The sequence below is a fragment of the Bos grunniens genome, chromosome 27, assembly GCF_055505025.1.
Source record: "Bos grunniens cultivar Pamir isolate PY7600 chromosome 27, Bosgru_T2T1.0, whole genome shotgun sequence".
Classification (NCBI taxonomy): domain Eukaryota; kingdom Metazoa; phylum Chordata; class Mammalia; order Artiodactyla; family Bovidae; genus Bos; species Bos grunniens.
In genome coordinates this window covers 32057888-32080350 of record NC_141191.1, presented here as the reverse complement: position 1 = coordinate 32080350, position 22463 = coordinate 32057888, and the positions used below count along the sequence as shown (strand labels likewise).

The following is a 22463-nucleotide window of genomic DNA, read 5'->3' as shown; positions in this document are numbered from 1 at the left end:
GTCAATTATAACTCCAATAAAAAATCCATCTCTCTCTATATAGGTAGAGAGATATAAATATATGTGTATATATGTAATCATTTTATATACACACATCCTTTTAGTTCTGTTTCACTGGAGAATGCTCAAGAATACGGTCAGTCACATTTTGTACTTTGAGAGAAGGTTGGCCATTACTCAGTATTCTGCTGTTTTCTCTGCACTGGTTTTCCAAGTAAATTTCAGAATAAATTAGTTGGGAAAAAAAAAAAAGATATTACTGCATGTGTGTGTATGTGTGTGTGTGTGTGTTTACATAACAGTTCATATACAGAAAATTCTTCCAGTGTAAAGGATCCTCAAACTCTTTTATGTGCATCTAAAATATTCCTACCTGTTACTTGTTTTCCTTCACTTTTGATCAGTAATCCTTTTGTTGGCTAGTTTGCTGATGTTCTCCATCTCAGATATGCCACAAGATTGATGGCTTCAAACCTTCGACTTCAGCTTTCCTTCTTTTGCAAGTTGGGATTGGGTTTGGGTCAACTCTGGGTCAAAAATATATTAGGTTAGTCTTTTCAGATTGTGTTTAGACCCATATATCAAGAACACACTGAAATTGAGATGGCTTCCTCGGCTGCCCTCTCCTGCCGTTTGACCTTTCCAGATTCTTTTTTCCAGTTGTGGTTTCCTCTTTGCACTCTGCCTATACACAGTTTATGTTGAAAGTGCTACAGGAAAGCATTTCTTAAAACCTCAAAGTCCTACACATATTTCATTTCTTTAAGTTTCTTTTTTTATTCCAGAAAACAAAGTGCTCCAAATAATCTGTGGGCAATTAGGTACGAGTATATTAGGAAGAACACTGTGCTGGGAGTCAAATCACTCTTAACGTGCTAGAATCTTTACTTGGAGCTGTGTTACTTTTGGTAAATCACTGAACTCTGATGAAAATTACACTGTCTGCCTTAGTGATATTGAGGAACAGAGATGATAGTAGATTTGGAAAATTAATTTGTTAGCTGTCAATGAATCTTAAAATGGATTAAATTTTTCTTCATCTTCTAAATAAATAGTACTTTATTTGTGGTCCCATAATGACCACTTCCCATTTTCACATTAAATCAAAATTATATACTTAGTTTTGGACTGTGAAATAGGCACACTGAAACCTCTAAGCATATCTGATCTAGGTGTTCCCCAATGTGTTATTGTATATGAAAATATATGATATAATTTCATTGGAATTACAATTAAAATATAACCTGGAAGTTTCATGCTGAGGACATGTGGTCTCTTCACTTCCTACTTCTTCTAGTGGGATTCATTTGATCCTATTATTTCAGTGGCTCTCAAGGTGATAAACTGATCTCCACAGAGAGGACTCAGGTTTTCACAGGATAGATAAGGTATATTAAATACATAGAAAGTAAAGCTGCAAGACTGCAAATAATTCAACCTAGAAATGCTTAAGTTTGGAAAGCAATTTAATTACAGACAAAAATTATAAAAAGAGAAGAATGACTTCATTGAACAAATGATGGGAAAATCCGCAGATCTGAATTTTAATGTTGTCTGTACCATGAAAGAGCAATAGGATTTTAAATACATCTTTTAGTTCTGGTTCAGAGTTTTCATTCATTTAAAAAATAATGAAAACTGCCTTATGATCCAGCAATCCCACTGCTGGGCATACACACTGAGGAAACCAGAATTGAAAGAGACACATGAACCCCAATGTTCATTGCAGCACTGTTTGCAATGGCCAGGACATGGAAGCAACCTAGGTGTCCATCAGCAGATGAATGGATAAGAAAGCTGTGGTACATATACACAATGGAGTATTACTCAGCCATTAAAAAGAATACATTTGAATCAGTTCTAGTGAGGTGGATGAAACTGGAGCCTATTATTCAGAGTGAAGTAAGCCAGAAAGAAAAACACCAATACAGTATACTAACACATATATATGGAGTTTAGAAAGATGGTAACAATAACCCGGTATACGAGATAGCAAAAGAGACACTGATGTATAGAACAGTCTTTTGGACTCTGTGGGAGAGGGAGAGGGTGGGATAATTTGGGAGAATGGCACTGAAACATGTATAACATCATATATGAAACGAGTCGCCAGTCCAGGTTCGATGCACGATACTGGATGCTTGGGGCTGGTGCACTGGGACGACCCAGAGGGATGGTATGGGGAGGGAGGAGGGAGGAGGGTTCAGGATGGGGAACACATGTATACCTGTGGTGGATTCATTTTGATATATGGCAAAACCAATACAATATTGTAAAGTTAAAAAATTTTAAAAAAAAGATTCAGAAAAAAAAAAAAAATAATGAAGATGTTTGTCCCAGGAGATCTTTAAGAAAGTTTCTAGCACTAACTCTCTAATTCTGCCTCTCTCCTCAAGCCTCTAGTTCCTAGGACAGCCACACAATGTCTATTTGCAGGAAATAGCATGATAGCATCTTCCTACCTCCAGAAAAAGTAACATGAGTACTGAAGGAACTGCCTTTTCTAGCAGTGAATATATATTATAATACAATCACTCACAACAAACAATATGGCACTTACCTTCACATAGCTTTTTTTTTTTTTTTTTCCATTGCTACCATTTAAAGGCTAGTTCTGATCCAGGAACTTATCAATTTGAACATCAAGTGGATACTGTTAATAATAAAAAACACAGTTATTAAGACTGACAATAACTTCCATTTACTAAACAGTTATATTACACACATAACATTCTTATCTCACTAAAACTTCACAATGATACTGCAAAATAGTTACTATTAGCATGTTTGAAATGAAGAAGTTAACAATATGGTCAGATCAGACAGGTAGTAAGCAACAGAGTCAGGAGATGGATCTCTTTCCAGATGGCTTTTTTGATGGGTCTTCCTGTGAGCTAACGGTCATCTAAATTCAGCAATGTTTACAAGAAAGCCAATGTGTGAATGTTATTCTTGATTGACTGTGTGTCTTTAATTTTCCTTTCTTTGAAACAGGAACACTAAATTTCATTAAACCTCACATGGACATTGTGAAAGTTACATGTGACAAAACGATCAGACATCCATCATAGATACTGCCAAGTGGTCTTTATTTTTTAACTTTTATTTTATATTGGAGTACATAATGATTTACAATATTGTGTTAGTTTCAGGTGTATAGCAAAGTGATTTAGATATACTATCAGTTCAGTTGGGTTTAGTTGCTCAGTCCTGTCTGACTCTTTGCGACCCCATAGACTGCAGCACACCAGGCCTCCCTGTCCATCACCAACTCCCGGAGCTTGCTTAAACTCATGTCCATCAAGTCGGTGATGCCATCCAACCATTTCATCCTCTGTCATCCCCTTCTCCTCCTGCCCCCAATCCTTCCCAGCATCAGGGTCTTTTCCAATGAGTCAACTCTTCATATGAGGTGGCCAAAGTACTGGAGTTTCAGCTTCAGCATCAGTCCTTCCAATGAATATCCAGGACTGATCTCCTTTAGGATGGACTGGTTGGATCTCCTTGCAGTCCAAGGGACTCTCAAGAGTCTTCCCCAACACCACAGTTCAAAAGCATCAATTCTTCAATACACACATCTATTCTTTTTCAAATTCTTTTCCCAAATATGTTATTACAGAGTATTGAGTAGAGCTTCCTGCGCCATACTGTAGGTCCTTGTTTATCTGTTTCATATATACATAGTTGTGTATGTGTTAATCCCAATCTCCTCTTCACAATTTATCCTTCCCCCTGCCTATCCCCTTTGGTAACCATAATCAAGTTGTCTTTATTGTAACATTGCCCACCCTGACCTTGATTCTGAATGGATTTCCAATCATCTTTTAGAAGTTATTTTAAAGCTCAAATAACAGAAAAAAGGCAGAATTTTGACTATACTTAGGGTGATCCTACATGTGCAGAGAAGGCTCAATAATTCTCAATTCTTGATAATGATAAATTAATTTTTAAAAAGTATTACTTTAATTTTACAGAGAGATTCCATGTTATACTTATTTGTGGTTTTAGTGTTTCCACCTTACAGATGAGGCATCATCTTAAAAGATACACAAGTTCTAAATGGTGAAAAAAAAAACCTTGGAAAAGAAATTATTTCCAAAAGAAGAGTAAGTTGAAAACAAGCTATTTAATATTTTCTTTAATCATTCAGAACCTCATTATCAGATGTCTGTGCCCTGTGTCTGAAATGTTTTCTGTTTCCTTACTCATAAATTCTCACTTGCCTTTAAAAATTTTCTTGAAATCTTTGTTGATCATGAGTCTTTTTGTCTTATGGCAAAGAAATGAGCAACTTATTGATCAATTTACTAAGAATATTTCAGTACATATATTCATAATGTTATTGCTTGTCATATATTACATTTATATATTATATTACATATAATCATATAGATATAGAGATCTCCAAAGATTTGTTTTGGATTATAGGACAAACACAATTTGATTTTAGCCAACATGCTAGCTGGAGACACATTATATGTATCTGTTTGATCTTTTATGTGTAATTTACATTTCTTAAGCCACAGTAACCTGGAGGAGTGCCCTCAAATGAGTGGGTGTGGGTTGTCAAAGCCTTAGTCTTTAGCTCCAAGGCTCATTGGTTTAACTGTGTGAACCAGCCTAGCTTGTCCCTCCTTCCCCTTAAGGTAGGGGTTCTTAACCCTTGCTGAATATTTGAACTCCTAAGGATTCTAATCACTGATCATGAGGTTTCATGCCAGACCACTTGAATCTGGATCCCTGAGGGTAGGATTCAGGCATCAGTGTTTTGAAAAAGTTTCCTAGATGATTCTACCACGTAGCCAGGGTTGAGAAACACTCATTTAGAGCAAGACTTGACCCCTGTTGTTGTAATGATCTCTTTGAGGCATCCTCTGCCCAGTGGAGTCCATCCTTGGTAACAGAAACCACTTCTGCTCTCTGTTGTAGGATCTGTTGCTCTCAGCTGGTCCTGAAGTTGAATTTGGAGTTTGCAGGCATCATTCATGTGTTGCCTCCAGTGTTGTTGTAGTTACTGATGTCTAGTATCACTTCACGGAGAAGGCAATGGCACCCCACTCCACTACTCTTGCCTGGAAAATCCCATGGGCGAAGGAGCCTGGTAGGCTGCAGTCCATGGGGTCGCTAAGAGTCTGACACGACTGAATGACTTCACTTTCACTTTCCACTTTCATGCATTGGAGAAGGAAATGGCAACCCACTCCAGTGTTCTTGACTGGAGAATCCCAGGGACGGGGGAGCCTGGTGGGCTGCCGTCTATGGGGTCGCACAGAGTCGGACACGACTGACGTGACTTAGCAGCAGCAGCAGTATCACTTCAACCATCATATGCTGGAATGGAGGACTCTATCCCCTCCCTGTTAGGATTAATTATAAAACCAATAAGAGGAGGGGCCTGGATGTCCATTTCTTTATAAAAGACTACTCATAATATTATTTCTGTTATTTAATACTGCTGTTCAGTTGATTTGGACAACAGTTGTGCATGTCTTCCCTGAGAACTAGGTCACAAAATGCTTTGGTTAATACCTCACAGGCCTCACTCAGCACGGCCTGCTCACAGAAGCACATGACTGTGGGAGGAATGACAAAGTCAAGGTTATTCCTCCAGGTTAAACAGTGGAGACAGGATACGGGAAAGGGGAGGGGAGGATACAGGAAGTTGATGGAGGCATGCTCCCAACCTGTCAAATCATTTCTCACACTGATATTCATGATAAGATCATAATATTAAGATCATAAGATATTCATCATCACAAGATGCATACCAACTTGAAGTGATTTTCTTTACTAATAAACTTCCCAGGAGTTTACAGGATTTTTATTACCTACAGTTATTCTATTGCTCCAATTTGGGCATTGGTCATTTACCATCATATGCTGGGAGGGATTGGGGGCAGGAGGAGAAGGGGATGACAGAGGATGAGATGGCTGGATGGCATCACTGACTCGATAGACGTCAGTATGAGTGAACTCTGGGAGTTGGTGATGGACAGGGAGGCCTGGCGTGCTGCGATTCATTGGGTCACAAAGAGTCGAACATGACTGAGCAACTGAACTGAACTGAACTGAACCTTGACTGTAGTAAATAACCAATGCCAGATTTGGAGCAACAGAGTAATTGTAGGCAATAATACCATTTACAATCATATACCTTAACTGGGCTTCCCTTGTGGCTCAGCTGGTAAAGAATCAGCCTGCAATGCAGAAGACCTGGGTTTGATCCCTGGGCTGGGAGAAGGGAAAGACTACCCACTCCAGCATTCTGGCCTGGAGAATTCCATGGCCAGAATGGAATAGTCCATGGGGTCACATGGGCTTCCTAGGTGGTGCTAGTGTTAAAGAACCTGCCTGCCAATGAGTGGATGCAGGCTTGGTCCTTCGGTCAGGAAGATCCCCTGGAGGAGGACATGGCAACCCACTGTAGTATTCTTGCCTAGAGAATCCCATGGGCAGAGGAGCCTGGCGGGCTGCAGTCCAGTGGGTCACAAAGAGTCGGATACAACTGAAGTGACTTAGCATGCGGGTACCTTAACTGTCTCTCTCATTGGGCCTATTGGGTGTTCGTGTAAAAAGAACCTCCAATCACTCAACTCCACAATGCTCAATTGCAGCAGACTAACCCCCTTCCATCTCCCCTGGGACCTATATATTTATAGGAATTTGTTCAGTTCAGTTTTCATAGTCATGTGAATCAAGATCTTATGGGACAGTAGCTAGACATCTATAGAAAGTGTTAGTCACTCAGTCATGTCTGCCTTTTTGCAACCCCATGGACTGTAGCCTGCCAGGCTCCTCTGTCCATGGGATTAACCAGGCAAGAATACTGGAGTGGGTCCCCATTCTCTTCTCCAGAGGATCTTCCCAACTCAGGAATCAAACCCGGGTCTCTAGCATTGTGGGCAGATTCTTTAACATCTGAGCCACCAGGGAAGCTCCCTATAAACAATCTCAATTAATCTATAAACAATCTTAAGACATCTATAAACAATCTCAATAAATGTTGCATGAATGAAGAGTGAACAGTACCCAGTAAAAGACAACCAACAAGTGAAACCAGCCTCAAACATTACTCTTCATGATGGTCAAAGAAGTGGAGTTGGGAGTTTTGAAGAACAGGAACACAATTTCACATCCCTGTTGTTCCCTTTCCAAGTTCGGCACATACTCCATTTCTATCTACATATTTACTCTATCTCTACTGCATAGATCAAGGAGAGGCTGGTCCAGAACCTTTCAGGGAGAAGCAGTTCCCAAGGCCAAATCAGGTGGGACTGGATCCCATGTTCCCCAAACCCTTGACTCCTGCACAGACTGGTTACGATAATCAATGCTGCTGTGACAGGTAAGTGCCAAGTTAGACATCAATGCCATGGCTCAGTGAACAGAAGCAGACATTCTCTCTCAAATGCATAAATCCATTTAGCTGTAATACCTGGCTGCCTCAGCTAGAGTTAAGTCCCTGACAAGTTAAAAGGATGCCTGACATGTATTCCTGCTCCTCCTTAGGGAGATGATGAGACAGGGGCAGATGGGACAGAGAAAGCACCAGAGGAGGGGAAATTGAATCCCTTGGGGTTTCATTTACAAGCTGTTTACTGAAAAATTTAATGTCTGAACACATTGTGCTGGGTGGCATCCTCGGCCTTTTTGCTCAGCATCTGGCCATTCTCCTTCCCTCTGCCCGCCAGCCCCCGTCTTCATGGCTGTCTGACTTGGATGGGAAATAACCATCTTCTTTCCCAAAGACCCGTTAAAAATCAGTAATGTAAGGGATCAGTCAGGCCAGCCTGCCGGCCACTCATTCCTTATGAATCATCTGACAGTTTTTTAGTTTGACAATTGCACCTCATATATTTTAATATTGGTTTTCAAAGAAGAAAGCGGAGAACTTACATTTCTTTACAGCTCCCTGTAATTTCAACTTGCTCTTTACTTATGTATGAAGTCGACTTGGGTGGAAAGGTTAGAGGCAGATGAATTTCTAGTTTCAGAGCCTAGGAAAGGACAATAAAATGTGCAATAATCTTAATGCTAAGGTTTCACAGAGCTGAAAGTATGCTTTATATTCATGGGTGACACTCCTTGAAAATGATGACAAGGACCTCATATTTTCAAAGGTTTAAAAAAATTTTTTTCTACATCTTAACCCATTTAAACTTTCTTAGACAATTGTAAAAGATATAAGAAAATAAAACAGAACAAAAGAAAACAAACAAAGAGCCCATCATGATTGAAAAGTTTTCCTGATACTTTTAGGTCCAACAAGCAAGGAATGTGTTTGTTGTATTTAAACCCTCCCCATACCATTTAGAAAAGAGCTGACTACTTTTCTAACCTCAAATATTTACCAATCTTCCTATGTATGAACTCTGCTTCTCTTAATTTTTATTCATGAATCAGCTTGGACTTATTGGAAAAGACCCTGATGCTGGGAAAGGTTGAAGAAAAAAGGAAAAGGCAGTGGCAGAGCATGAGATGGTTAGATAGCATCACTAACTCAATGGACATGACTTTGAGCAAACTCAAGCAGAAACTGGAGGATAGAAGAGCCTGGTGTGCCCCAACCCATGGGGTCAGAAGGAGTTGAACACAACTTAGCAACTGAAAAGCAACAATGAACAATTAAATGATTGGATTAAAAATTCTGGAAGACATCATAGAGGATTACTTATTTCTGTTTTATAGGTGTAAATATAATATCACAGGGCAAAAGTTACTTATTTAAATTCTTATATTTACTATGACAATGAAATAAGAAAAAAACTTTGATTGTACCTTCTTTCCTTCCTATTGTCCTAGGGTAAATAAAATAAAGCAGAGAATCAGGAAGTAAGGGAAGGAAAGAAATGAAGAGATGGGCTGTCTTTTCAAACATGAATTTTTGGGATTTGAACCACTATAGCATACATCTACCCTAAAATTGTCTGTTCCATCCCATTCTACGAGTTTAGATTCTATTCAGTGCCAGCAATTGTATTTATCACTACACTACAAAACATCAAAATAATAGCGTATTTTTATGGAGATTCGTACTTCTCAAAGTACTCTTGTTTTCATTATACCATTTTATCTTAACAACAACCCTTGAATCATAAAATTGTATAGTTAGAGAAGGACCCTCCTATAACATTACCTCTAAAATAGTCCCCCAAATTATGATCTCGTCTCTAATTTTGGAGCATTTACCATTATCATGAAACAAACAATTCCGTTTAAGAAATTTTTTTTTCTTTATATAAAAAAGTAGCACTTGTTCAGTTTTGAAAGTTTAAGAATCACAGAATAAACAATACAAGTAAAATTACTTTCATTTCTACCACCAAGGATTAACTGCTATTAATATTTTGGTAGACTCCCATGTTGTCTTTCATCTACACAGATATGTGTATAATTGGTTGAGAATATTATTACTGTAGTGGGCTTCCCTCATAGCTCAGTCAGTGAAGAATCTGCCTGCAATGCAGGAGACCCGGGTTTGATTCCTGGGTTGGGAAGATCCTCTGGAGAAGGAAATGGCAATACACTCCAGGATTCTCTCCTGGAGAATCCCATGGACAGAGGAACCTGGCAGGGTACAGGCCATGGGATCGCAAGGGTTGGACATGACTTAGCGACTAAGCCATCAAACCATTATTACTGTAACAGCCAACATATATATAACTGTTTCTAGGGTTCAGACTGAGCCTTCCCTGGATGTGCCACTATTGCATGAGGATTATTTGGAGCTAAAGGCAATTGAGACCCTGTAGGTTCAAGAGAAACTACTGCCCTCCTGTAGCTTTCTGGAAGAATTTATATTGGGGATTTTTCCCAGAGAAGAGTTTTTAGCAGAGATAGATTTTATCTAAGTGGCTCTGTCATCATAGCAGTTCAGTTCAGTTCAATTCAGTCACTCAGTCGTGTCCCACTCTTTGTGACCCCATGAATCCCAGCATGCCAGGCCTTCCTGTCCATCACCAACTCCTGGAGTTCACTGAGACTCACGTCCATCGAGTCAGTGATGCCATCTAGCCATCTCATCCTCTGTCGTCCCCTTCTCCTCCTGCCCCCAATCCCTCCCATCATCAGAGTCTTTTCCAATGAGTCAACTCTTCGCATGAGGTGGCCAAAGTACTGGAGTTTCAGCTTTAGCATCATTCCTTCCAAAGACATCCCAGGGCTGATCTCCTTCAGAATGGACTGGTTGGATTTCCTTGCAGTCCAAGGGACTCTCAAGAGTCTTCTCCAACACCACAGTTCAAAAGGATCAATTTTTCGGCGCTCAGCTTTCTTCACAGTCCAACTCTCACATCCATACATGACCACAGGAAAAACCATAGCCTTGACTAGACAGACCTTTGTTGGCAAAGTAATGTCTCTGCTTTTGAACATGCTATCTAGGTTGGTCATAACTTTCCTTCCAAGGAGTAAGCATCTTTTAATTTCATGGCTGCAGTCACCATCTGCAGTGATTTTTGACCCCCCCCCCAAAAAAAAAGTCTGACAGTTTCCACTGTTTCCTCATCTATTTCCCATGAAGTGATGGGACCGGATGCCATGATCTTTGTTTTCTGAATGTTGAGCTTTAAGCCAACTTTTTCACTCTCCACTTTCACTTTCATCAAGAGGCTTTTGAGTTCCTCTCCACTTTCTGCCATAAGGGTGGTGTCATCTGCATATCTGAGGTTATTGATATTTCTCCCAGCAATCTTGATTCCAGCTTGTGCTTCTTCCAGTCCAGCATTTCTCATGATGTACTCTGCATGGAAGTTAAATAAGCAAGGTGACAATAACAGCCTTGACGTACTCCTTTTCCTATTTGGAACCAGTCTGTTGTTCCATGTCCAGTTCTAACTTGATTCCTGACCTGCATACAGATTTCTTAAGAGGCAGATCAGGTGGTCTGGTATTCCCATCTCTTTCAGAATTTTCCACAGTTTATTGTGATCCACACAGTCAAAGTCTTTGGCATAGTCAATAAAGCAGAAATAGATCCTTTTCTGGACTCTCTTGTTTTTTCGATGATCCAGCAGATGTTGGCAATTTGATCTCTGATTCCTCTGCCTTTTCTAAAACCAGCTTGAACATCTGGAAGTCCACGGTTCACGTATTGCTGAAGCCTGGCTTGGAGAATTTTGAGCATTACTTTACTAGCATGTGAGATGAGTGCAATTGTGCGGGAGTTTGAGCATTCTTTGGCATTGCCTTTCTTTGGGATTGGAATGAAAACTGACCTTTTCCAGTCCTGTGGCCACTGCTGAGTTTTCCAAATTTGCTGGCATATTGAGTGCAGCACTTTCACAGCATCATCTTTCAGGATTTGAAAGAGCTGAACTGGAATTCCATCACCTCCACTAGCTTTGTTCATAGTGATGCTTTCTAAGGCCCACTTGACTTCACATTCCAGAATGTCTGGCTCTAGATGAGTGATCACACCAACATGATTATCTGGGTAGTGAAGATCTTTTTTGTACAGTTCTTCTGTGTATTCTTGCCACCTCTTCTTAATATCTTCCGCTTCTGTTAGGTCCATACCATTTCTGTCCTTTATCGAGCCCATCTTTGCATGAAATGTTCCCTTGGTATCTCTAGGGCAAATGTCTAATTTACAAATATCTGCTCTTCTTCTTGTTGTTGTGCTGTGAGAGACTCTCCCATCCTTGGAAGCCCCAGGGCTCTAGTCCATTCCTTAGCTCAGGATGGCATAGAGACCTCATTTTAGCCTTCTGTCCCCAAACTTCTTGTTTATGTGGGGTCTCTAACCCTCTCATGTATGTGGGATTTTTGTACATATGTAATGAAATTTGATTTTTTCCTGTTAATCTGTTTTGTGTGAATTTAATTCCTAGACCAGCCAGAAAAACCTACAAAGGTAGAAGGAAGGTTTTGCTTTTTTTTTTTTCTGCCCAGCACCTTCTTTGTTGATCCCTAGGCAGGGCCTGGTTATCAAATGGCACCAAAGCACCCGAGGGAGGGGGTGAGCCCCAAAGGTGAGTGGAGGGGCAGGGGTCGGGGAGGAGGAAGTGTGGAGGCCAACAGAGGTGGTGGAAACTCCAGGGCCCTAAAGTGCAGCTCCTCCCTGTAACCCCACCCCCTTATCTTTAGTGAATTCAAGAAACACTCATCCTTTGCTTAGTGTGAGTGGATATTTTATGGAAACTGATAAAAGGATGGGATATTTTACCTGAGGTGATGAAGCCTGAAATTGACATCATCCATAAATTTAGGCACTGGATCAGGAGCACTTGAGCCCTTGGGAATGAGCAGAAAATTGGGGAGATGGTTTTGCATTTCTACAAATCATGACTAAAGGATGCAAATCAAGCTTTCACTAATTTTCTGAGAGCCAGTGTGCTCCTGGATGACCTCTGAGTTGCATATACATGTGCAATATGACTTTACGCAACACTGTTCAAGTGATCTTGTACTTTCCTTTTGTCTTTCAGTTTTACACAGTTATTTACCCTGTAATTACATACTATTTATAAAGTGATTTTTTAAAATTTACTTTTTACTGGAGTATAGTTGAATTACAATGTTAATTACTACTCCCTGGCAAAGTGACTCAGTTATACATATATATAAATACATTCTTTTTCATATTCTGTTCCTTTTTTTTTTTTTAAGTTCAGTTCAGTTCAGTTCAGTTGCTCATTCATGTCCGACTCTTTACGGCCCCATGAACTGCACCATGCCAGGCCTCCCTGTCCATCACCATCTCCTGGAGTTCATTCAAACTCACGTCCATTGAGTCGGTGATGCCATCCAGCCATCTCATCCTCTGTCGTTCCCTTTTCCTCCCGCCCCCAAATCCCTCTCAGCATCAGAGTCTTTTCCAATGAGTCAACTCTTCGCATGAGGTGGCCAAAGTACTGAAGTTTCAGCTTTAGCATCATTCCTTCAAACAACACCCAGGACTGATCTCCTTCAGAATGGACTGGTTGGATCTCCTTGCAGTCCATGGGACTCTCAAGAGTATTCTCCAACACCACAGTTCAAAAGCATCAATTCTTCGGCGCTCAGCTTTCTTCACAGTCCAACTCTCACATCCATTCATGACTACTGGAAAAACAACAGCCTTGACTAGATGGATCTTTGTTGGCAAAGTAATGTCTCTGCTTTTGAATATGCTATCTAGGTTGGTCATCACTTTCCTTCCAAGGAGCAAAGTAAAAGGTTTATTGAAAAGAAAAGTGCACGTGGAAAGGCGCATGGGCAAGCTCAGAGAGAGTTGCGCCTTTGGGAAGTTTAAATCCTTTGTAAAGGGGCAGTTTTCCAGGTCTTCCTCTTCCCTCAGGCCAGTCACCTTTCTTTGTCTCCCTCACCACCCTCCCCCCACCCCAAGTTAATTTGTCTCAGGACCCTCCCCTGGGGTGTGCAAGCACATCCTAGCCAAGATGGATCTAAAAGTGAAGGCTTCTGGGAGGAGCAAGACTGCTTATGGCCTGGAATTATCTTCTGACTTTTGATTCCAAGGAGCCTTTCCATGCATGTGTAGTCTCTTCCCTTATCAGACATGATTTTTTCCGTACTTTGTCCTTGCCATGAACAAGTATGAAAAGGCAAAATGATAGGATACTGAAAGAGGAACTCCCCAGGTCAGTAGGTGCCCAATATGCTACTGGAGATCAGTGGAGAAATAACTCCAGAAAGAAAGAAGGGATGGAGCCAAAGCAAAAACAATACCCAGTTGTGGATGAGACTGGTGATAGAAGCAAGGTCTGATGCTGTAAAGAGCAATATTGCATAGGAACTTGGAATGTTAGGTCCATGAATCAAGGCAAACTGGAAGTGGTCAAACAGGAGATGGCAACAGTGAACATCAACGTTTTAGGAATCAGTGAACTAAGATGGACTGGAATGGGTGGATTTAACTCAGATGAGCATTATATCTACTACTGCGTGCAGGAATCCCTTAGAAGAAATGGACTAGCCATCATGGTCAACAAAAGAGTCCGAAATGCAGTACTTGGATGCAATCTCAAAAATGACACAATGATCTCTGTTCGTTTCCAAGGCAAATCATTCAATATCAGTAATCCAAGTCTATGCCCCAACCAGTAACGCTGAAGAAGCTGAAGTTGAATGGTTCTATGAAGACCTACAAGACCTTTTAGAACTAACACAAAAAAAGATGTCCTTTTCATTATAGAGGACTGGAATGCAAAAGTAGGAAGTCAAGAAACACCTGGAGTAACAGACAAATTTGGCCTTGGAATATGGAATGAGCAGGGCAAAGGCTAATAGAATTTTGCCAAGAGAACACACTAGTCATAGCAAACACCCTCTTCCAACAACACAAAAGAAGACTCTACACATGACCGTCACTATATGGTGACACCAAAATCAGATTGATTATATTCTTTGCAGCCAAAGATGGAGAAGCTCTATACAGTCAGCAAAAACAAGACCAGGAGCTGACTGTGGCTCAGATCATGAGCTCCTTATTGCCAAATTCAGACTTAAATTGAAGAAAGTATGGAAAACCAGTAGACCATTCAGGTATGACCTAAATCAAATCCCTTATGATTATACAGTGGAAGTGAGAAATAGATTTAAGGGACTAGATCTGATAGAGTGCCTGATGAACTATGGACTGAGGTTCGTGACATTGTACAGGAGACAGGGATCAAGACCATCCCCATGGAAAAGAAATGCAAAAAAGCAAAATGGCTGTCTGGGGAGGCCTTACAAATAGCTGTGAAAAGAAGAGAAGTGAAAAGCAAAGGAGAAAAGGAAAGAGATAAGCATCTGAATGCAGAGTTCCAAAGAATAGCAAGGAGAGATAAGAAAGCCTTCCTCAGTGATCAATGCAAAGAAATAGAGGAAAACAACAGAATGGGAAAGACTAGAGAGCTCTTCAAGAAAATTAGAGATACCAAGGGAACATTTCATGCAAAGATGGGCTCGATAAAGGACAGAAATGGTATGGACCTAATAGAAGCGGAAGATATTAAGAAGAGGTGGCAAGAATACACAGAAGAACTGTACAAAAAAGATCTTCACATAAGATAATCATGATGATGTGATCACTCACCTAGAGCCAGACATCCTAGAATGTGGAGTCAAGTGGGCCTTAGAAAGCATCACTATGAACAAAGCTAGTGGAAGTGATGAAATTCCAGTTGAGCTCTTTCAAATCCTGAAAGATGATGCTGTGAAAGTGCTGCACTCAGTATGCCAGCAAATTTGGAAAACTCAGCAGTGGCCACAGGACTGGAAAAGGTCAGTTTTCATTCCAATCCCAAAGAAAGGCAATGCCAAAGAATGCTCAAACTCCCGCACAATTGCACTCATCTCACATGCTAGTAAAGTAATGCTCAAAATTCTCCAAGCCAGGCTTCAGCAATACGTGAACCGTGGACTTCCAGATGTTCAAGCTGGTTTTAGAAAAGGCAGAGGAATCAGAGATCAAATTGCCAACATCTGCTGGATCATCGAAAAAACAAGAGAGTCCAGAAAAGGATCTATTTCTGCTTTATTGACTATGCCAAAGACTTTGACTGTGTGGATCACAATAAACTGTGGAAAATTCTGAAAGAGATGGGAATACCAGACCACCTGACCTGCCTCTTGAGAAACCTGTATGCAGGTCAGGAAGCAACAGTTAGAACTGGACATGGAACAACAGACCGGTTCCAAATAGGAAAAGGAATACGTCAAGGCTCTATATTGTCACCCTGCTTATTTAACTTCTATGCAGAGTACATAATGAGAAATGCTGGGCTGGAAGAAGCACAAGCTGGAATCAAGATTACTGGGAGAAATATCAATAACCTCAGATATGCAGATGACACCACCCTCATGGCAGAAAGTGAAGAGGAACTAAAAAGTTTCTTGATGAGAGTGAAATAGTTGGCTTAAAGCTCAACATTCAGAAAACGATCATGGCATCTGTTCCCATCACTTCATGGGAAATATATGGGGAAACAGTGGAAACAGTGTCACACTTTATCTTTTTGGGCTCCAAAATCACAGCAGATAGTGACTGCAGCGAAAAAATTAAAAGACACTCCTTGGAAGAAAAGTTATGACCAACCTAGATAGCATATTCAAAAGCAGAGACATTACTTTGCCAACAAAGGTCCATTTAGTCAAGGCTATGGTTTTTCCAGTGGTCATGTATAGATGCGAGAGTTGGACTGTGAAGAGAGCTCAGCACTGAAGAATTGATGTTTTTGAACTGTGGTGTTGAAGAAGACTCTTGAGAGTCCCTTGGACTGCAAGGAGATCCAACCAGTCCATTCTAAAGGAGATCAGCCCTGGGTGTTCTTTGGAAGGAATGATGCTAAAGCTGATACTCCAGTACTTTGGCCACCTCATGCGAAGAGTTGACTCACTGGAAAAGACTCTGATGCTGGGAGGGATTGGGGGCAGGAGGTAAAGGGGATGACAGCGGATGAGATGGCTGGATGGCATCACTAACTCGATGGACGTGAGTCTGAGTGAACTCAGGGAGTTGGCGATGGACAGGGAGGCCTGGCATGCTGAGATTCATGGGGTCACAAAGAGTCGGACAGGACTGAACAACTGAACTGAACTGAACTGAAGAGACAAAGATTGGCTATTTACCCTGTGTTTGTTCACTGTAAATTCCTCATCTGGAGCCCTCCTGTATCTTATCTCAAGAAATGCAAAGCCATTATGGTTTAATCACAGGGTATTTAATGCAGTTCCCTGTGCTATACAGCAGGAGCTTGCTGTTTATCCACTCTCTAGATTCCACGTTGCCTGTGCTAACCCCAAGCCCCCAATCCATCCCTCTATCACCCCCTCCGACCCTGTGCCCCCTTGGCAGCCACCAGTCTATTCTCTATGCCCCTGAGTTTGTTTCTGTTTCACAGATCGGTTCCTTTGTGTCATACTTTTGATACCACATATAAACGACATCATATGGTACCTGTCTTTCTCTTTTTGACTTATTTTACTTAGTATGATAATCTCTATTTGCAAATAACGTGATTTTTAAAGTGCATCATCTTTGACACACATTCTGTATATATGTATGTATAGGTAGATATATCACTAATGTGCTTAATTTTTCATCTTTACTATTTCAGACAACTGTGGTGTTGGAGAAGACTCTTGAGAGTCCCTTGGACTGCAAGGAGGTCCAACCAGTCCATCCTAAAGGAGATCAGTCCTGTGTTCATTGGAAGGACTGATGCTGAAGCTGAAACTCCAATACTTTGGCCACCTCATGTGAAGAGTTGACTCATTGGAAAAGATCCTGATGCTGGGAGGGATTGAGGGCAGGAGGAGAAGGGGACAACAGAGGATGAGATGGCTGGATGGCATCACCAACTCGATGGACATGAGTCTGGGTGAACTTCGGGGGTTGGTGATGGACAGGGAGGCCTGCTGTGCTGCGATTCATGGGGTCACAAAGAGTCGGACACGACTGAGTGACTGAACTGAACTGAATGAGCATTCATGTATAAAAACACAAAATTAAACAGCATGTATGGTTATTTCTTTGACAATATCCCTAGGCATGAGATGTTTGATTTAAAGCTTTTTTTATGTTTTTGATGTGTTACCAAGTTTCCAAAAAAAGCGTATCAGTCAATTTACAATTTCATCAGTAGTTTATGAGAAGACCCAGCACCCATTCCACAGTTAAATCCACACTTAAATCCACCAACTCTAGCTTGTCGAAACATTTTTGAATTTTTACCTTGTCACCCATTGTATTAGAAGTCTTAATAGGTTGGGGAATCAAAAGCATGAGATCTACCTCATTCAAGGTGACAACTACAAAAATGTTAAGTGAGGTAAGGTCGGGTTACACCCTTTGGGAAAACCATGTGAAACTTCCATGCGGAGAACTGCTCATTGATTTAACATTGCTTTCTGAATATGCCTCATCAATCATCACCTCATCTATATTTCCACTGTATTTTTATGATCACTGTAACCTATTATAATCATTAGGCTTTCCTGGTGGCTCAGAGGTTAAAGCATCTGCCTGCAATGCGGGAGACCGGGGTTCAATCCCTGGATCGGGAAGATCCCCTGGAGAAGGAAATGGTAACCTATTATGATCACTGACTACCATTTATATCTACTTTACCATATTGCAATCTACTAATTTGTCTATTTCCCCTCCCCACCACATTGTGAAGTAATACCAACTGGTACAACATCCTGAGAGGAAGATGATTTACTCTGCTGATAGAAACAGGGATGCATGCCTTAGAAAGTGCCTCAGAGATGAAGTTACATCTGACGTTGGCTTTGGCAAACACTTCAAGCAGCCTGCGTAGGGCTGCGACTAAAGGGAATTCCAGGGATAGAGAACATTTTCCTTAAAGTGCAGAGAGAGAAATAATAGATTGTAGGGAACACACACAGTAAATGGTTTGGTATAACTGAAGTGCAGCATGAGAGGATAGAGAGGAGCAATCTGCTCCATGGCATCTTCAGGATAAAGCTGACTTAACTCTGGCTGGACTTAGCAAGCTTCTCAGGTTGATTTTAATCCAGATGACACCAGGTTCAGAGGCAAGAGATTCACTCCTAACTTCCAATGTACACTCAACTAAGACGTGAAGAGCAATGAAAGGAAAATGGAGCTCTCCATATCTAGTCTGCTTCTTATCTAGGCTTTGTAATCACTCTATTGGCTTACTGAAGTAATTCCTCCTTCTTCCCTCCCTCCTTCCCTTCTTTCCTCTTTTCCTTCCTTCCTTCCTCCTGTAACAGACCAGTACTATTTAGACTCCTTTAGGAAATGGGACTGGATGAAGAAAGCAGAATTATTTCCCCTATTCCAGCTCCCCATTTGTTCGAGATGCTTCAGACTTTTGTTCCCTGTGGCCTCCTTGTCCTTTGGAAAAAATGGGCCCACCTTCCTCTTCCAGCTGCCTGAGCTGCCAAACAGGGTGTGCCCTTTGAATGATACCAATATCGGGGTGTGCTAAGATGGAGGGTACTGGGTGTCTCATGAGGAAGAGTCAGAAATCCAAGTCAGCAGTCCAAGAGCAAGCTGAAGATCTGATCTGGATTATCCTGGTGCTGTCAGCCAGAGGTGAGAATGGATGAAGGGTAGGGACTGGAAATCAGGACGGAGTCAAAGTGGGATGTAGTTGGCTTCAAGAATCTTAGAGATGGACATGAGCATTTAGGTAAGTTCAAGTGGGGCTCTATTTACCCTCTGAGACTACAGGGCTCAGATCCAGAACATGGGGTGCTGGACACTGGTATAAACTAGATGGAGAGGAATGAGTAGGAAGTTCAGTTCCTCTGTCACCCGACCTACAGTTTACTTCGAGGTTCTAGTCTTAGTAGGGAACTAAATTTTCTTCTGAAACTATGTGAGAGGACAAATTAGATGGGCTGGGACTTAACACAGCAGTTTGGTTCTCATATGGGTGCCCTCAGATAGAGGCTTAAAGCTATGAACTCACCCACTCACGAGGAAGGCTCCCCTGATTTCTGTCCAGACTTAGCTATCATCGATTCAGGGAGCTGAGTAGAATCAAGTTGGTTGTAGGGTAATTTGAGATACCTGGGGGCCAACATCGATTAAACCCAGGGCAAGTGTAGGTTGGAATCCTTGATGAAGCTCTGCTCCCTGTTGCTGTGAATTCTTTTGTGACAGCATCTGAGGTGAAACATTGCCAAACAACGTGCCAAGAGGCCTTTCAATGGGTCATAAAAATGCTATAAAAACATGAAAATTGCTGCCATAAAAAAAAGAGTTATGGCAAAACAGGGAACCTACTAAATTTAGAAGCATAAGAAAGACTGAGAAATGAAACCATTCCACACAGTGCAAGGAGTTGGTGGGTACGCCCACCACAGCCATTTACACAGGTAAGAATTACTTGTGTTTACACTAGAAGATCTCTCAGCATTCTGCCATTAAGTATGTGGTCCCTGGTGGCTCAGATGGTAAAGAGTTTGCCTGCAATGCTGGAGACACAGAGCCAGGAAAATTGATGCCTGGGCCAGGAAAATTCCCTGGAGAAGAGAATGGCAACACATCCCAAGTATTCTCATCTGGAGAATTTCATGGACAGAGGAACCCACTGGGCTACCGTCCATAGGGTTGCAAAGAGTTGGACACGACTGAGTGACTTCACTTCACCTGGCTTTCCCTGGAATTCTTCTTTACTTGAGTCCCTCCTTAGCTTTGTTGGTTAAATTGAAGAGTGTGAATTTCTTCTGCTCTGTTTTTATTTTGAAAACACCTATTACATGGGAAGGGGTGTTTATATTCCTCTGATGCCTGGGAGAAAGGGTGCCATGTTAGAGGGATAGTTCATCATGAGGTCATCAATTGGAAATCAATAAAAAGCTTATTTGAAATAACCCTTATTAAAAAATCTGAGGATCAATCTTCCTGAAAACTACACCTTAGCTTTTATATCCAGTATTTGTTTTTCCAATAAAATTTCTGAATATCCATTAACACTGGTAATTTGGGGTAAAGTGTGCAGAGGGAATTCATCTCCATATGCCTTTTATGCAGATGTGGTTTATACTGAGATACAGTAAGTACTATTCATAACTCCGTACATAAAATTCTGAACATGCTTAAGCAATAGTCATAAACACATTAAATGACACCATCCCAAGCACTAAGAAGCTCTGTCTGCCAGCTGGGTGAGCCCCTTCTATATGTCACTTTGATGTAATGCACTCCTATTTTTGCTGTTATTAGATGCAAAGTATTTGAGAAGACGTTAGATTGAATGGAAATCTGATTACATCGCAGTTTGGGTTTTTTTAAATATTGCCTATTTTCCTCAGATACACTGTTCTGTTTTCTTTTTAAACTCACAAATATGTACAGCCACTCCTACTCTTTCTTTTCTACCTTCTCTTCTCTACATTCATGGATCATTCATGGGATTTCTGATTCTTATTTTAAAATGTAATTGAGATATAGAAATGATGAAGCAGTAGATGACAGACTCTAACACAGAGAAAGCAAGATAAAAGAAGGAATAGAAAGAAGGAAAGGAAAAAGAGGAAAAAAAGAAGTGTTTAGCCTTTGATATGGTTATAGATTAATGATCTGCTGCATGTTGAAGTCCAAAGTAAGTTCACTTGTATTAATACTTCATTAAATTATAAACCTGTAGGTCATTTAAGAGCATCTCTATAATCAGAAACTGTTTCTTATAGTATTGCTTTCCTTATGCAAGCACCCTTCACAAGGAAACTTAAATAAATAGGAAATATTTGATTACTTCCCACAATTGCTTTATTGTCTGGAAGACAAGGAAGACGTGGTGGTTCAGTATGAGTCACCCAGGCCTGTGTGAACCGAGACCATGGGACTCTCTCACAATTATTCTCTTAGATTTTCTCTTTGAAAAGTGACATCTACTTATGAATATTTTATCACAATCAAAATGTGAGCATAGATCAGGAAAATTTTCTCTATCATACCTTCCAAAATGATGAAATTGTATCAATTCATTAATGATAGAGAAGAGAAGATAGAAAAGAAATGGTAGGGATGCCTGTACATATTTGTGCGATTAAAAAGAAGGCAGAATAGTGTATTGAGGAAAATAGAAAATATTTTTAAAAAACCCAGACTGCAAAATTTCAATTCCTCCAACAAGCCTCCAAGGATGAAATAGAGAAGTTACATCTTAGCTAGAATGGAGATAGTCCCGTCTCTGCAGTTTGAAGGGAACAGTGCTGTGAGATGTGTAAGGAAAGTGCAAAGGGAAACAAAAGGAAGTGGCAAAGCTAGTGTAACTAGCACCAAAACAAGACCCTAAGAGGAAGCATGACCTTGGTTACTTGGGCACAGTGAAGAAGTGGTCTCAGAACCTCTATCCTGTCCAAGCCCCACAGTTAACCAGACCCAGTGAGACACATTTAGTTAGTCAAATTTACAGGCAACATATGTGCAAACCAGAATGCCAAAGATTCTTGTACCATGGGGATAATACTTTCTAGAGTCTGTATTATTCATGATCTCTAGCCAGTACTTTCCTGATGTATGTGTGTGTGTGTGTGTGAAACCAAATAAACAATTACTAATAGAAATGTGACTGGTGGTGAGCTTGGGTACAGAATACAGGGCATGGGTTACACATTTGCAGATAGTCTCTTCTTTTACATCCACAGATAACTGATCTCTTCCATGAAGGCTGAAATTCACTACATGAAGTCTCCCTCTCTTACTCTACTGGACACTCTATCTTGCCCTCATAGCATCTACCGAGTAAATACTTTCATCCTTCTTCACACAACCAGCTATGTTAGAGAGTCATAAAGTCTTGTTTCATCTTTAAAACATGTGAATTCCAGTACTTCTCACCTTACTTCTGCTTCTGAACATCACTTGCTGGAAGCCTTTAATATCTTATAGGATTTCCCTGCTTTCAATCTCTCAGGATTCTTGAACTTCCCAAATAACTCTGCATGTTGACACCTAATCAATTTTCCTAAAACAGTAGACTTCACTCAGCAATTGACCTCTTTTACATTTTGATAGTTCTCTGTTTTATGAA

General features: G+C 40.7%; 1 protein-coding gene across 1 annotated transcript in view; it reads right to left on the bottom strand.

Moving 5' to 3' along the window:
• Nucleotides 1–497: 497 nt before the first annotated feature.
• LOC147343739 (uncharacterized) overlaps nucleotides 498–22463 on the bottom strand; it is a 117627-nt gene continuing 95661 nt past the window's right edge. Inside the window, exons 4-6 of the mRNA XM_086380419.1 lie at nucleotides 7897–7997; nucleotides 2561–2653; nucleotides 498–527 (exon numbers count right to left, since the gene is read on the bottom strand). Of these exons, the coding sequence (XP_086236545.1) occupies nucleotides 2602–2653; nucleotides 7897–7997 (153 nt within the window). The 3' untranslated portion in view covers nucleotides 498–527; nucleotides 2561–2601. The remainder of the gene's footprint in view (nucleotides 528–2560; nucleotides 2654–7896; nucleotides 7998–22463) is intronic.